At 40.4% G+C, this 13,923-nt stretch overlaps 2 protein-coding genes across 2 annotated transcripts in view; one reads left to right on the top strand and one right to left on the bottom strand.

Annotated features, from left to right (window-relative positions):
* Window positions 1-13,923, bottom strand: part of LOC310720100 (uncharacterized protein) — a gene marked incomplete at its 3' end in the record, with an annotated part of 129,996 nt that overhangs the window by 70,466 nt on the left and 45,607 nt on the right. The window lies entirely within an intron of this gene.
* sycp2l (synaptonemal complex protein 2-like) overlaps window positions 1-13,923 on the top strand; it is a gene marked incomplete at its 5' end in the record, with an annotated part of 35,203 nt that overhangs the window by 4,388 nt on the left and 16,892 nt on the right. Inside the window, 10 exons of the mRNA XM_083530459.1 lie at window positions 3,681-3,708; window positions 3,820-3,862; window positions 6,657-6,690; window positions 6,772-6,800; window positions 6,875-6,932; window positions 7,537-7,586; window positions 7,721-7,769; window positions 7,884-8,010; window positions 8,145-8,191; window positions 8,484-8,645. Coding sequence (XP_083386585.1) covers window positions 3,681-3,708; window positions 3,820-3,862; window positions 6,657-6,690; window positions 6,772-6,800; window positions 6,875-6,932; window positions 7,537-7,586; window positions 7,721-7,769; window positions 7,884-8,010; window positions 8,145-8,191; window positions 8,484-8,645 — 627 coding nt within the window. The remainder of the gene's footprint in view (window positions 1-3,680; window positions 3,709-3,819; window positions 3,863-6,656; window positions 6,691-6,771; window positions 6,801-6,874; window positions 6,933-7,536; window positions 7,587-7,720; window positions 7,770-7,883; window positions 8,011-8,144; window positions 8,192-8,483; window positions 8,646-13,923) is intronic.

Genomic DNA, 13,923 nt, shown 5'->3' with positions numbered 1-13,923 from the left:
GATCCCTAATGACCAGTACATTTGCAAGGAAAAACTCAGAGATGACATAAGGAGACATTTGGGTTTCATCAGAATTATGCAATGATGAATAAGAAATTCCTGATGTTCATATCAAGATGTGTTTAACTACTTAAATATGACCAGAAGTGGCAAAACTACAAACATTCTTCACTTACATTGAAGTACAGATATTCATGTTTTAAAATAATCTAGTAAAAATTGAAGTACTGACTATACTTTTTTTTACTCAAGTTGAAGTAAGGAAGTTTGGGCTCTGACATGTACTTAAGTAAAAAGTAGCCATTATTACGACCTGTTTTAGTGTCGCACTGGTAACTGAACCATGCATCATGCATCACCTTAATTTCCGGGCTGTTGATCGATTAAAATATTTAATCGCTTTATTGTCATAAGTAACTTGTGAATAATCGCAACAAAATTGCACTTTTTTTCTGTTCCAGATGTACTTAAAATTATTACTTTCATGTTTTTAATACTCTAATCAACATGGGCATGGACAAATATGGATGCTTTATGCAAATGTATGTTTATTATTAGTGAGACCATACTCAACATAGAGCATTAAGACAAAATATTCTTGTAAATGTTTAAGTAATTATGGTGTTTTAAAATTTCATAAATCATCAGGACTCCAAACAGAATTTTGCTATGTTTCCCCACGGACTGTTAATGAGGTCATACCAGAAAATATTTGTTTTTGATGTGAATTGAATGACCTGAGAGGGTTAATCGTGTGTGTCATGGCGAATTTGATTTGAGACTTGGTGCATCAGTAAAACAAATGTTTACTGATTCAAAAGTATTTTTCAGTGGAGTTTTTTTTATTTTTATACCCGAGTAAAGAAAGAACGTTGTGAGTAAACATGTGTTGCATTGTAGGTTTTAATTTAATCTCTTTTCTATTAATGTATATATATTTTTATAAAAATGGTTAAACGGAAATGTGCACTGCATTAATCGCGCGTTAATAAAATTAGTGCCATTAAAATGAATTTGTTATTAATGCCTTAATTTTGACAGTCCTAATTAATATAATCATACAAAATGAATTTCAGATTTTATCTAATGAATGTATCCAGGCTGAATAACCACCATATATAGTAGAACACAAGCAGAGCAAAGATGATGGTAATCAGGAATGTCTCTGTTCTCAGTCATGTTCACATCGCTGACTCACTGTGTCTCATACATGTAAGATATTACCATCTGAATATTACCATAAGAATTACCAAGGCAATTACCATCTGCCTTGTTAATTTTTAGCTTCATAAACTAGCCAACGTCTGTGGTGCCTAATAGGAAGGAAATTATACAATAGTGGTAGAATTAAAAAGCAGCACAATGACAGGAAATCGGTTGATGGGCTAAAAACAGCTCACAATAATTAATAAGGAAAAAAAAATTCACCAAATAGATTAAAACTAAATAATGAGTTTGGTTTGAAAAATTAAGAATTAGAATATATATATATTTGTTTAAAAAATTTAATTAGTGATAGTAAAAAGTTGCCCGAAAAATAGTGAATTATTGACACCAGAAAAATTTACTTAAGTACAGTAACACCATTGATGGGCGGTCAGGGCCAGCAAAGCCTTTTCTGCTGGTCTAAACACTATCAGAAGCACTGACCTACATTTAAAACCTAAAGCTACAACTTACAGCTAGCTGGCCCAGAATAGCATCAGCATTTTTCTTTTCTGTCCTCTGATTGGTTGGTTAGAGGGAAACTGTTACAGCCAAGTTCAACTGGCAAAACATGTCTGTAGCATGCTTTTTTTTGTGATGGCCAACCCCGAAGCTAGCTAGCTTGTATCAGCTCAGGAAAAATTTTTTTTTGCCACTTCCAGGCCAGTGAATTTAAACGGTACCACTGGCTTACAGTTATGAGTATGCATCTCTGGTGAATAGGTTGGAATTTATAAAAAAAATTTCATGTTTTTGTCATGTAATTTGACAAATATTCTGGCACAGTTGTGGTTGTAGTGTAGAGGTTTGGAGTTGTCTTAACTGGATTACTTGCTTTAGTAAAATGGTATTTACCCTCCATATGTGAAATTCCTCTCTCTCTGTAATGCCACGTGTTGTTATATTGCGTTTTTGTATAGTATTAATGGTTTCTACAATCACGATGTGATCGAGGTGGAATAGGTTGGGTCCCCACGGAAGGCCCAGGTACCAAATGCATGGCCTGCCACTTAGTAACACAGTATTTGTACTTCATTACTTCCCACCTCTGAACATGACACATTTGGTGGAAGAATAATTAATTTTTAAATGAGCAAAGACAGTGGAACAGTCTTAAAATACACTTAATATTTAACTTGGCTAGTCTAAAACTTTGTTGTGTTGACAGCATGTGTAGACCTGGAATATGGATAAGTTTCTTTCTTTTTCACTTCTAAATTTATTCTGCTGCTACCATCATTGGTTGCATCAATAAAAAATAATAATCCCATTCCAGAGGCAGGAATGCAAGGCCAAGCCATGATGCTACCTCCTACATTAATGACCGAGCTTGTAGGTTTTTAATCATTAGGAGATCCTTTTCTTTTTCAACACTTTGAACTTTCCTTTTGTTAGGAAAAACCTTAAATCTATCCTTTCATATTTTTGATATACAAATACAATTTAATGTGTAGCGCAATAGTCACTGTCCCAAATAAGCTTTACAAAATGTATTTCAAATTAAGCTTTGAGGATGGATTGGACTGTAGTTAATGTCAACAGTCTGCTACACTGACTCAGGACTACAGTTTGCTTCTGATCACCATCACTGTACCCCGCAACATTGTTTCTGTAATAAATGGACATTCTGTGTAACTCTGATGAGAATGGGTTCCCTCTGGAGTCTGGTTCCTCTCAAGGTTTCCTCCTTATGCCATCTCAGGGAGTTTTTCCTTGCCACAGTCGCCACCGGCTTTCTTAACAGGGACAAATTTACACTTATATCTTTATAACACACATAACATTATCTGTGTAAAGCTGCTTTGAGTAAATAACCATTGTTAAAAGCGCTATTCAAATAAAAATTTATTGAATTAAATGAATCGAAAACTTTTAATTTTATGAATTAGCCCCTGATATCCATAATGATATCCTAATATGCTATGACGTAAAAAAAAAAAAAAAAAAAAAAAAGAGCGGTATCAGTCTCAGAATGTATCAACTAAGGTAAACTTTCACAAATAGAGACTTATAGATCTATGCCATATTCATAACCATTTCTTGACTTTAAACTCAAAAGTCTTAATTGTAATGTAAAAAAGGATTAGCAAAGACAGCAATTTCACAGGGAACTGTATATGTTTTAAGATTACATAGTACTGAACATGTTCAAAGACGTTTTAATATAATAGTTGAAGAGGATGGCAAGACTAGCTATGGTAGGTTAGCTAAAAGCTAATAGCTTGAAGGTAGAACAAAATAGATGGAGCCCTGGGATATAAAGTGCCACTTTCTGAGCCCATATTGCCACCTTTACCTAAAAAGCTGTTAACAAAAAGCTTAAATAAATAGTTTTTCATTGTAAACACTAACTTGATGGCTGCTCCAAAATTGAAAATGTCAGGACACTATAATTGTCTACCAAATATATACTGTGACTATTTCAATGCAACATTAAATACTAATTTTATAATTGTTTTGCAATGTATTTGCAGCATGCTGTATTTACGCAGGAAGATTCAGGTGTGTAAAATATCACTATGTATATCGAACAAATATTACATTTAAACCTTTTAATAACCTACTATTTCAAGAATTTGACATTTTGAATATGTACAATTGTTCTTTATTCAGGAATTCCAAATACTCCAACTGAAATTAAACAGCCATTCACCAGGTATATATATTTCATCCAGTAACTGGAGGAGTTATTTTACATTTTGAAAACTAAAGGAAGCAAGAAATGCAGCAAGAAAACAAGAGAACAACAGTTCCCTTTCAGGAACTCGAGCTGCGTCGAAATGCTTTGGGAACGCCCCCGCGTTGTTCACGCTCAGAATCATGTTTAAATTCCGGCTAATAGGCAAGTTGTGACGTCATCGACGAGCGACGGCACACAAACCAGGAAGCTACAAAACGGCAGAGCGATGGTAATGGCATTAGCTTCTGTTGTTCAGGTAAGTGCTTTTTGTGTTAATCTGTGCAACATGGCTAAACAGATAGGCTTTTGCATAAGTGTCTTTCCATGCCCCCAGTTTATTACGGGAGGTGATACTTATGAGCTGTGTGTTGTTTGGAAGTGGAGCATGCTCAATCGGCTCTCGAGAGAGTTGATTGTCCATGCTGTAGCCATTTCACTATTAGCACTCTCCGCTCCTATAGATTACTCTTCGAGGAGAGTGCTCTCCCTCGCGGCTCGGGTCCCGCTCTCATGGAGGCGACTCGGCACCGTAGGTCTTGGGGCTCGCAGGCCGAAATAGCAGAATGTATGGAGACGGATGAGTCCTCTCCAGCCTTCCCTGCCGGGCCGTGCTCCCACACCCCGGGGAAAGCTCCCGCTGAGGTGGGTCTTTCTCCCGGTGCGCATGGCGAGAAACTCCCGTTCTCTTCCTCCGAGGAGGGAGAGTTTTCGGATGCTAGGGTGCCCACGGGCTCCTCACAGCTCCTCACGCTGTTTGAGGAGGTCCTGGAGGTACTGACGTTGGCCGTGAAGATAGCTTGGCTGAACGATGGGTGTGTTGCAGGCATACCAGGCTGACCTGCTGTGTGAGTTGGACGAAGGTTTTAGCTCTGAAGCTGACGATAATAAGGAGTTACGCCATGCGGCGGACTTGACCCTTAGGGCCACCAAGGACATGGTTTGGCCGTAGGTTGGTCTATGGCAGATTTAGTGGCCACAGAAAGGCATCTGTGGCTCACCTTGTCGGATATTCCCGACAGGGCTTTTCTGCTGGATGCCCCAATAGCTACTTCTAGCCTTTTCGGTGACACAGTGCACGTGGTCGTGGACAGGTTTTAGGAGTCGGCGAAACAGTCAGTGGCTTTTAAGCGGTTCCTCCTTAGTCACTCTATTAGGGCCCCTATATAGAAAAGTGAAGGTAAACGCTTACAGGGACGCTGGGAGTATGGCCCGAAACCCAGCGTCTCGTTCCCTCGGGGAACTAGGGTTACATCCGTAACCTAGAGACATTCCCTTTTAGGAACTCGAGCTGCGCCTAAACTCTTTGGGAAAAAGTATACCATCACACCATACCTGACCAGTCCCTGCCTAGAGTGTCTGGGCAACACCAGCGTGCAGGACAGAGGAGCCGGGAGTGGCACACCCGCTGGAAGGAGGCTGTGCTCAGGTTGCGCTCAGGTTGGCCGGCTCCTTTAAACCAGGCCCAAAGCATCGCCTAGGGCCCTTGGTCCCTCCTGTCGGGGTCCAGCTGGCAACGTCCCCCGCCTGGTGCGGCCGGGCAGCACAAAGCCCAGAAATTTAGCGTTGCCAGCCGGACCCCAACAGGAGGGCCCAAGGGCCCTAGGCGATGCTTTGGGCCTGGTTTGAAGGAGCCGGCCAACCTGGGGGTGGTCGTCTCCTCTAACAAAGGGGCGGTGGTAAAGCGGCCCTGACTATCGAAGTGCCCTGCTTCGAGGGGAACGACCTGCACCTTGCGTGGTGCCTATGCATCCTCATCTCCACCGGGAGGCCAGGCTGTTAGCTCCACCTCAGGTTGTGTCATGGAGCGCAGCCTCCTTCCAGCGGGTGTGCCACTCCCGGCTCCTCTGTCCTGCACGCTGGTGTTGCCCAGACACTCTAGGCAGGGACTGGTCAGGTATGGTGTGATGGTATACTTTTTCCCAAAGAGTTTAGGCGCAGATCGAGTTCATAAAAGGGAATGTCTCTAGGTTACGGATGTAACCCTAGTTCCCCAAGGGAACGAGACGCTGGGTTTCGGGCCATACTCCCAGCGTCCCTGTAAGCGCTTACCTTCACCTTTCTCAGAAGCTAATGCCGCTACCATCACTCCGTCGTTTTGTAGTTTCCTGGTTTGCACGACGTCGCCCGCCGATGACGTCACGACTTGCCTATTGGCTGGATTTTACACAAGATTCAGAGTGTGAACAATGCGGGGGCATTCCCACAGTGTTTCGACGCAGCGTCCCGTTCCCTCAGGGAACTAGGGTTACATCCATAACCTAGAGACGTTTTATTTTGTGTTGCATACAAAACAGTTAAATAATAAAGCAAAGCAGAGAGATTATGTCCCGGATGTAGGCTTACCATATAGTCGTACCAGAAGCCAATCTGTCTCAAGAACTAAAAAAAAAAAACAAAAAAAACCCCAGGCCTACAGATTAAGCCAAGCCATGGCCGAACTGCAATGGTAAAACTACTGGAAGACACAATTTTTTCATTTATAACGCAGTGGAACACTTCTTGACATTACTGAAAAATATATCCTGTTCAACATTCCATAATTATACATTTAGATAACCATGTATGAAGGTATCAAGATATGCAGTAGGTTTGGAACAGTATTCCTGCTCTCATTATTCTTCACCTATTGGTGTTCCAGCCTATCCTTTTATTCCATCAGAATTTTATAGGAATGCCTTAAGGGCAATCATACTTCTAATAAGTATTTTTTTGTTTACAAAATTAAAACATTACATATTTAGGTGATATTTAACGTTTTTGTTCCTTTTAGTCCCTCTATCACAGAAACTACAGGAAGAACTCAAGTAAGTACGGATCTTGACTGTACATTATAATTTTACAAATGTTCATTATTTTTTTTATCTTTTTTTTTCTTTTTCTTTCAGTGTGTGCCTGGAAAACTTTCATCACATATGTGAGATTAAATCTCGATTGATTTTTCTTTATCCTTTGATTTAAACTATATGATCAAATATTTTTTATATACAGTCATAGGGCATTTCCAGCAGAAGAGACTAATTCTTTAATAGATGATTCTGACACAGAGGTATGTAACTGCATTTATATGTGCTAATTAATAATAATTTCTTAAAATTCTAGTATAAATAAATTATAATAGAAAATGTTATATTAATTACTCAGTTTATAGTTAGCAATTCTAACTCTTGCATATTTTAAGGTGTCTAGCCTGTAGTTTTAAACAAGTTTAAAAAAAAAAAAAGCATAAAACACCAACGGATCATGAAAAATTGCTTTCAATATATTTGTTTCATACTGTAAATTTTTTTTTTTTATTATTCGCTGAAGACTTAACCTATTGGGAATTAAATCTGCTGATACAGGTTACCATAGTTTTAATTCCTCCCATATTAAAATTTCCACCATTTTGTCTGCTCATCAACAAATTTGAATCTGATTAATCACTGAATTGTTTCTCAGATTTGCCATTGCTACTGTTAGAAATGGCAAATGTAAATGATAATATTTTTTCAATTTCATATGGTAATAAAACATGCAAATTTAAATACAGGAATATGCCATTTTGAAACTTTTATTTTAAAATGATATATTACATGTGGTACTAGCAAGCATTCAGCATAGATACCACTAATAATCTAGCTTGGTCCATACTATCTGTTGCTGTGGTTTAGGTGACAGATGCAAAAGCTGTTGTCTTCAGTCAGTCTGTCTCATCTAATGGGTAAGATTGATCGTTTTGCACTAACTGTGCTTAAACAATAACTTTTAGTGTGGATACTTTGATTTCTTCAATTATCTTTTTCTTTTTTTCTTTATTGGTGAGTTTAATAATATTGCAGCTTTTTTCCCCTGTAGGTCTGCCAGTTCTGTTAAGTCCTTTCCATCTGCAAAACTTACACAAAAGGTTAAGTACACTTATAGTTTTATTTGAGAGAAAGTTGGATTTCTTAAATGCATTACAAATTTATCCTTGAATACTGTTTTTATTAAAAAAAACAAAAACAAAAACAAAAAACAGAGGAAGACTAGGATGTTTTACTCTGAAACTGACTGCTGTGTGTCACCTGGAGAGAGACTTTTGCTTAGACACAAACCTCAATGTGACTACACCAGGAAAAGAACAAGAATGAAGAGTAAATTCAAAGGTACCTGTAAATCCTAATCAGTCTGTTCAATAGCTGATACTTTTTTTTACCTAGAACACTGACCCATTTTATTTGTCCTTAAATTGTGCAGAAAAGGGCATGCAACTTAATTTGCTTCTACTTTTTCTGTTTAGTTCTCCCAATTTCATCACCAAGTAGCAATGAAGAGAAGTTCTTTAAGGTAGCACTATCCTTTAATATTGAGATACTATAACCCTGTGGTCAATTTGAACAATTGCTTCAGATTTCACTTCAATAACTGTTAAATTAAGAATATTCATCAAGAATACAACAGTAAACAGTAACAAACAGTTTTTAATTCATTATATTATTTGTAGACGGCTTTTAACTTTAGTGTTTGTGTTAATGAATTTAAGCTTTTACTTATTTGTAAATAAGTTATTTATATATATGTGTGTGTGTGTGTGTGTGTACTTTATTTATATATTTACTTTAATGCTGACTGTCCAAAGGAATCAACACCTATACACAAACAGAAACTCAAGAGGAGTGAAGGAATGAGTGAATCGCAGAATCTGGATCTTTCCCACCAACCCATTGAGACCATTGTGAATTCAAGCAAGTCACAATTCGGTTTTTATTTATTTTATTTAGTGGACTGTGTACTGTTTGATTAGATGAATGTCACATTTTACTTTTACCTTTTGTTTAACACTATTCAAACAATATTGTAGGCCATGTAGTCACAGCTGAAGTCCTAGATTGGTGGTGTTTGTAGAGCGATAATGTGTTTTTAATGGATAGAAATATGGACACAAAGGGGAGTTGAGACACCTTTTTTAGTTCTGGAAAATACATGCCCACATCAGGTATACTCTGTATATGTATACATAAATACTGAGCATTAAACAAATTCAGAAACTTTCATTGCATTATACTCATGGACATTGTCCATCAAAGAAAATACCCATAAAGATATAGGCACAGAGATTCTATTAGTGTCAAGTATTGCATGGAATCCACCATAGAGGAGGCATATAGAATGTTTATTCGAATAGAAAGGCAAACAAATTAAAAACAGGAAACAAGCTAAGTTCAAATGATTGGTGACAAAACAGACTAGGGCAAACAAAAACCAGATTAGAAAACTGGGAAACATGAAACACCATGTTTACAAATTATTTTATCCAATGACAGTGTGTATATATAAAATGCCTAAAATGAATCCTGGCAGACCACCACAATTTACCTTAGAAAGTGTAGAGAAGTCACCATTTACATACTCATAAGGATCGCTCAAATAAGATTCTTCAAAAGCAGCACTAACACATGTAAAATATTATAAGGGTTGCACAAGCCAGTGCACAGTTAGTGCTGATCCCAAGCACAGTTAAATGGGGAGGGTTGTGCTAGGAAGGGCATCCAGTGGAAAACATGCCAAATTAAATATGCGGATCACAAATCAGAAGTTCATACCGGATCGGTCAAAGCCCGGGTTACCCACGACCGCCACAAGTATTATTAGCCAACAGGGTACCGGTGGAAATTGGGCTACTGTTGGCCAAAGGGGAGAGAAGGAGAGGAGGAAGACTCCTTAAGTGGGCTGTGAGATGAAGGAGAAGGAAAAATTCTGGAGTGAATTAGATGAAGTGGTAGATGGTGTACCTATGAATGAAAGATTGGTGATTGGAGCAGACTATAATGGTCATATAGGTAACGGTAACAGAGGTGATGAGGAGGTGATAGGGTAGGTATGGCCTTAAGGAGACGGTGGTAGATTTTGCTAAAAGGATGAAAATGGCAGTGGTGAATACTTATTTTACAAAGAAGGAGGATCACTGAGGTAACATACTTTATCTTCTTTCGGCTGCTCCCATTAGGGGTCGCCACAGCGGATCATCCGTCTCCATACCACCCTGTCCTCTACATCTGCCTCTTTCATACCAACTACCTGCATGTCTTCCCTCACCACATCCATGAACCTCCTCCTTGGCCTTCCTCTTCTCCTCCTTCCTGGTGGCTCCATCCACAGCATTCTCCTACCAATATAACTCATGTCCCTCCTCTGCACATGTCCAAACCATTTCAATCTTGCCTCCCTCACCTTGTCACCAAAACGTCCAACATGCGCTGTCCCTCTAATAAACTCATTTCTAATCTTGTCCATCCTTGTCACTCCCAACGAAAACCTTAACATCTTCAGCTCTGCTACCTCCAGCTCTGCCTCCTGCGGTTTACTCAATGCCACTGTCTCTAATCAATACAACATGGCAGGTCTCACCACAGTCCTATAAACTTCCCTTTCATTCTTGCAGATACGCTACTATTACAAATCACTCCTGTCAGTCTTCTCCACCCACTCCACCCTGCCTGCACCCCTTTCTTTACTTCCCCAACACACTCTCCATTACTTTGCACTGTTGAGCCCAGGTACCTGAACTCCACCACATTCTCCACCTCTTCTCCCTGCAACCACACCACTCCACTGCCCTCCCTCTCATTTACGCAAATGTACTCTGTCCTACTCATACTGACTTTCATTCCCCTTCTCTCCAGCGTGTACCTCCACCTCTCCAGGCTATTTTCAACCTGCTCACTACTCTCACCACATATCACAATATCATCCGCAAACATCATAGTCCAGAGAGACTCCTGTCTGACCTCGTCCGTCAACCTGTCCATCACCACTGCAAACAGGAAAGAGCTCAGGGCCGATCCTTGATGCAGTCCAACCTTCACCTTGAACCAGTCTGTTGTTCCTACTGCACACTTCACTGCTGTCACACTGTCCTCATACATGTCCTGCACCACCCTCACATACTTCTCTGGCACACCTGACTTCCTCATACAATACAAACTCCTCTCTTGGCACCCTGTCGTATGCTTTCTCTAAATCTACAAATACACAATACAATTCCTTCTGTCCTTCTCTATACTTCTCCATCAACATTCTCAAAGCAAATAAGGCATCTGTGGTGCTCTTCTTCAGCATGAAACCATACTGTTGCTCACAGATGGACACCTCTTTTCTCAGCCTGGCTTCCACTACTCTTTTCCATAACTTCATGGTGTGACTAATCAACTTAATTCCCCTGTAGTTACTGCAGGTCTGCACATCTCACTTATGCGTAAAGATTGGTACCAGCACACTCCTTCTTCTCCATTCCTCAGGCATCCTCTCACCTTCCAAAATCTTTGTTAAACAATCTGGTTAAAAACTTCACTGCCCTCTCTCCTAAACGTCTCTATGCTTCTACCGGTATGTCAACTGGTCCAACCGACTTTCCACTCTTCATCATCTTAATTGCTGCTCACACCTCCTCCTTACTAATCCTATCCACTTCCAGCTTCACTAACTCCACATCATCCAACCTTCTCTCTCTCTCATTTTCCTCGTTCATCAGCTGCTCGAAATACTCCCTTAATCTTCTCAACATACTCTCTTCATTAGTCAACACATTTCCATCTCCATCCTTTATTGCTCAAACTTGCTACACATCCTTTCCAGCTTGGTCCCTCTGCCTGGCCAATCGGTACAAATCCTTTTCTCCTTCCTTAGTGTTTAACCTCTCATACAGCTCATCGTATGCCTTTTCCTTGGCTTTCGCCACATCCCTCTTCACCTGCTGCTGCATCTCTTTGTACTCCTGCCTACTTTTCTCATCACCCTTTTGATCCCACTTCTGTTTTGTTAACCTCTTTTCCCTTATGCTCTCCTGCTCTCATCTGACCTCGCACTACACTCTTTCTCCTTCAGTTTCCACCATCTTATTCTTCTTTCAGTCCTTACTGTCCTCCTCTTCTTCTTTGCCTCCAAAACCATCCTACAGACCACCATCCAATGCTGTCTAGCTACACTGTCTCCCGCCAACACCTTAGTCTCCAATCTCCTTCAGGTTGCATCTCCTACATAGAACATAATCCACCTGTGTGCACCTTCCTCCACTCTTTATAGGTCACCCTATGATCCTCCTTCCTAAAATACGTATTCACTACTGCCATTTCCATCCTTTTAGCAAAATCTACCACCATCTGCCCTTCCACATTCCTCTCCTTAGAGCCATACCTACCCATAACCTCCTCATCACCTCTGTTCCCTTCACCACATGTCCATTAAAGTCTGCCCCAATCACCAATCGTTCATTCCTAGGCACACCATCTACCACTTCATCTAATTCACTCCAGAATCTTTCCTTCTTCTCCATGCCACAGCCGACTTGTGGAGCATAGGCACTGATGACTTTTATCATCATTCCTTCAACTTCCAGCTTTACGTTCATCACCCTATCAGAAACTCTCTTCACCTCCACTACACTCTTACTGTACTCTTCCTTCAGAATCACCCCTACACCATTTCTCTTTCCATCCACACCGTAATAGAACAGTTTAAACCCAATCCAATGTTTCTGGCCTTCCATTTGGTCTCCTGAACACACAACATATCTACCTTTCTCCTCTCCATCATATCAGCTAGCTCTCTTCCTTTACCAGTCATAGTACCAACATTTAAAGTACCAACCTGTACCTCCACTCTCCTCCACTTCTCCTTTCCTTGCTGTCTCTGTAGACGTCTTCCTCCTCTCCTTCTCCTCCTTCGGCCAACAGAAGCCCAATTTCCACCGGTACCCTGTTTGCTAACGATACCTGTGGCGGTCGTTGGTAACCCGGGCCTCGACCGATCCGGTATGAAATTCTTAATCGTGACCCGCATATTCGATTTACCACGTTTTACGCTGGATGCCCTTCCTAACGCAACCCTCCCCATTTATTCGGGCTTGGGACCGGCACGACGAGTGCACTGGCTTGTGCCTCCCTAATGGCTGGGTTAGTGGGGCAAAGAAGTATTTAGTCAGCCACCAATTGTGCAAGTTATCCCACTTAAAAAGATGAGAGAGGCCTATAATTTTCATAATAGGTACACCTCAACTATGAGAGACAAAATGAGAAAAAAAAAATCCCGAAAATCACATTGTTTGATTTTTAAAGAATTTATTTGCTAATTATGGTGGAAAATAAGTATTTGGTCACTTACAAAAAAGCAAGATTTCTGGCTCTCACAGACCTGTAACTACTTCTTTAAGAGGCTCCTCTGTCCTCCACTTGTTACCTGTATTAATGGCACCTGTTTAAACTCGTTATCAGTATAAAATACACCTGTCGAAGGGATTGAGCTGGGCCTGAGCAGTCCAGAAGCTGTAAGGGCAGACTTACTAGTCCAGCCAATGCATAACGCTGAGGGGACAGCCTCACCAGCCCTAGCCAATGTCAGAAGATGACAGATTGGCCTCACTATACCAATGGGACATAGGTCTTTCTTGCCTGGTGAATGACAGAGTCCAGTATAATGCCTTTTATTTATTTATTTTTTATCCTCAGTGGACATAAAAAAAAATATTCTGAATTGAGTGCAGTATACAAGGAGTTGGCATGCTACAATGTAAGAAAGTAAAACAAATGTAAAAAAGTTATGTAAATGTAACCATGGCTCTACAGGAGGTCTTCAATGCCACAGTGGAAGGTGGAAGGTCTGCTTGTGGAAGGTCTGCTTGTCAGTGGAAGGTCTGCTTGTCAGTGCTCAGACCATAAGCCTCACACTGCAACAGGTCAGTTTGCATGGCCGTCGTCCAAGAAGTAAGTATCTTCTTAAGATGGTTTACAAGAAAACCTGCAAACAGTTTGATGAAGACAATCTGTCCACGAGCATGAATTACTGGAACCATGTCATGTGGTAAAATAAACTTGTTTGGTTCAGATGGTGTCCAGCATTTGTGGCAACACTGGTAAGTACCAAAAAAATTGTCTTGCCTACAGTCAAGCATAGTGGTGGTAGCATCATGGTCTGGGGCTGTTAGAGTGCTGCTGGTACCGGGGAGCTGCGCTTCATTGAGATGGAAAAATGGATTCCAACATGTACTGTGACATTCTGAAGCAGGACATGATACCCTCCCTTCT

The sequence above is a fragment of the Silurus aristotelis genome, assembly GCF_946808225.1.
Source record: "Silurus aristotelis genome assembly, chromosome: 25".
Classification (NCBI taxonomy): domain Eukaryota; kingdom Metazoa; phylum Chordata; class Actinopteri; order Siluriformes; family Siluridae; genus Silurus; species Silurus aristotelis.
This window is presented reverse-complemented; position numbering and strand designations above follow the sequence as displayed.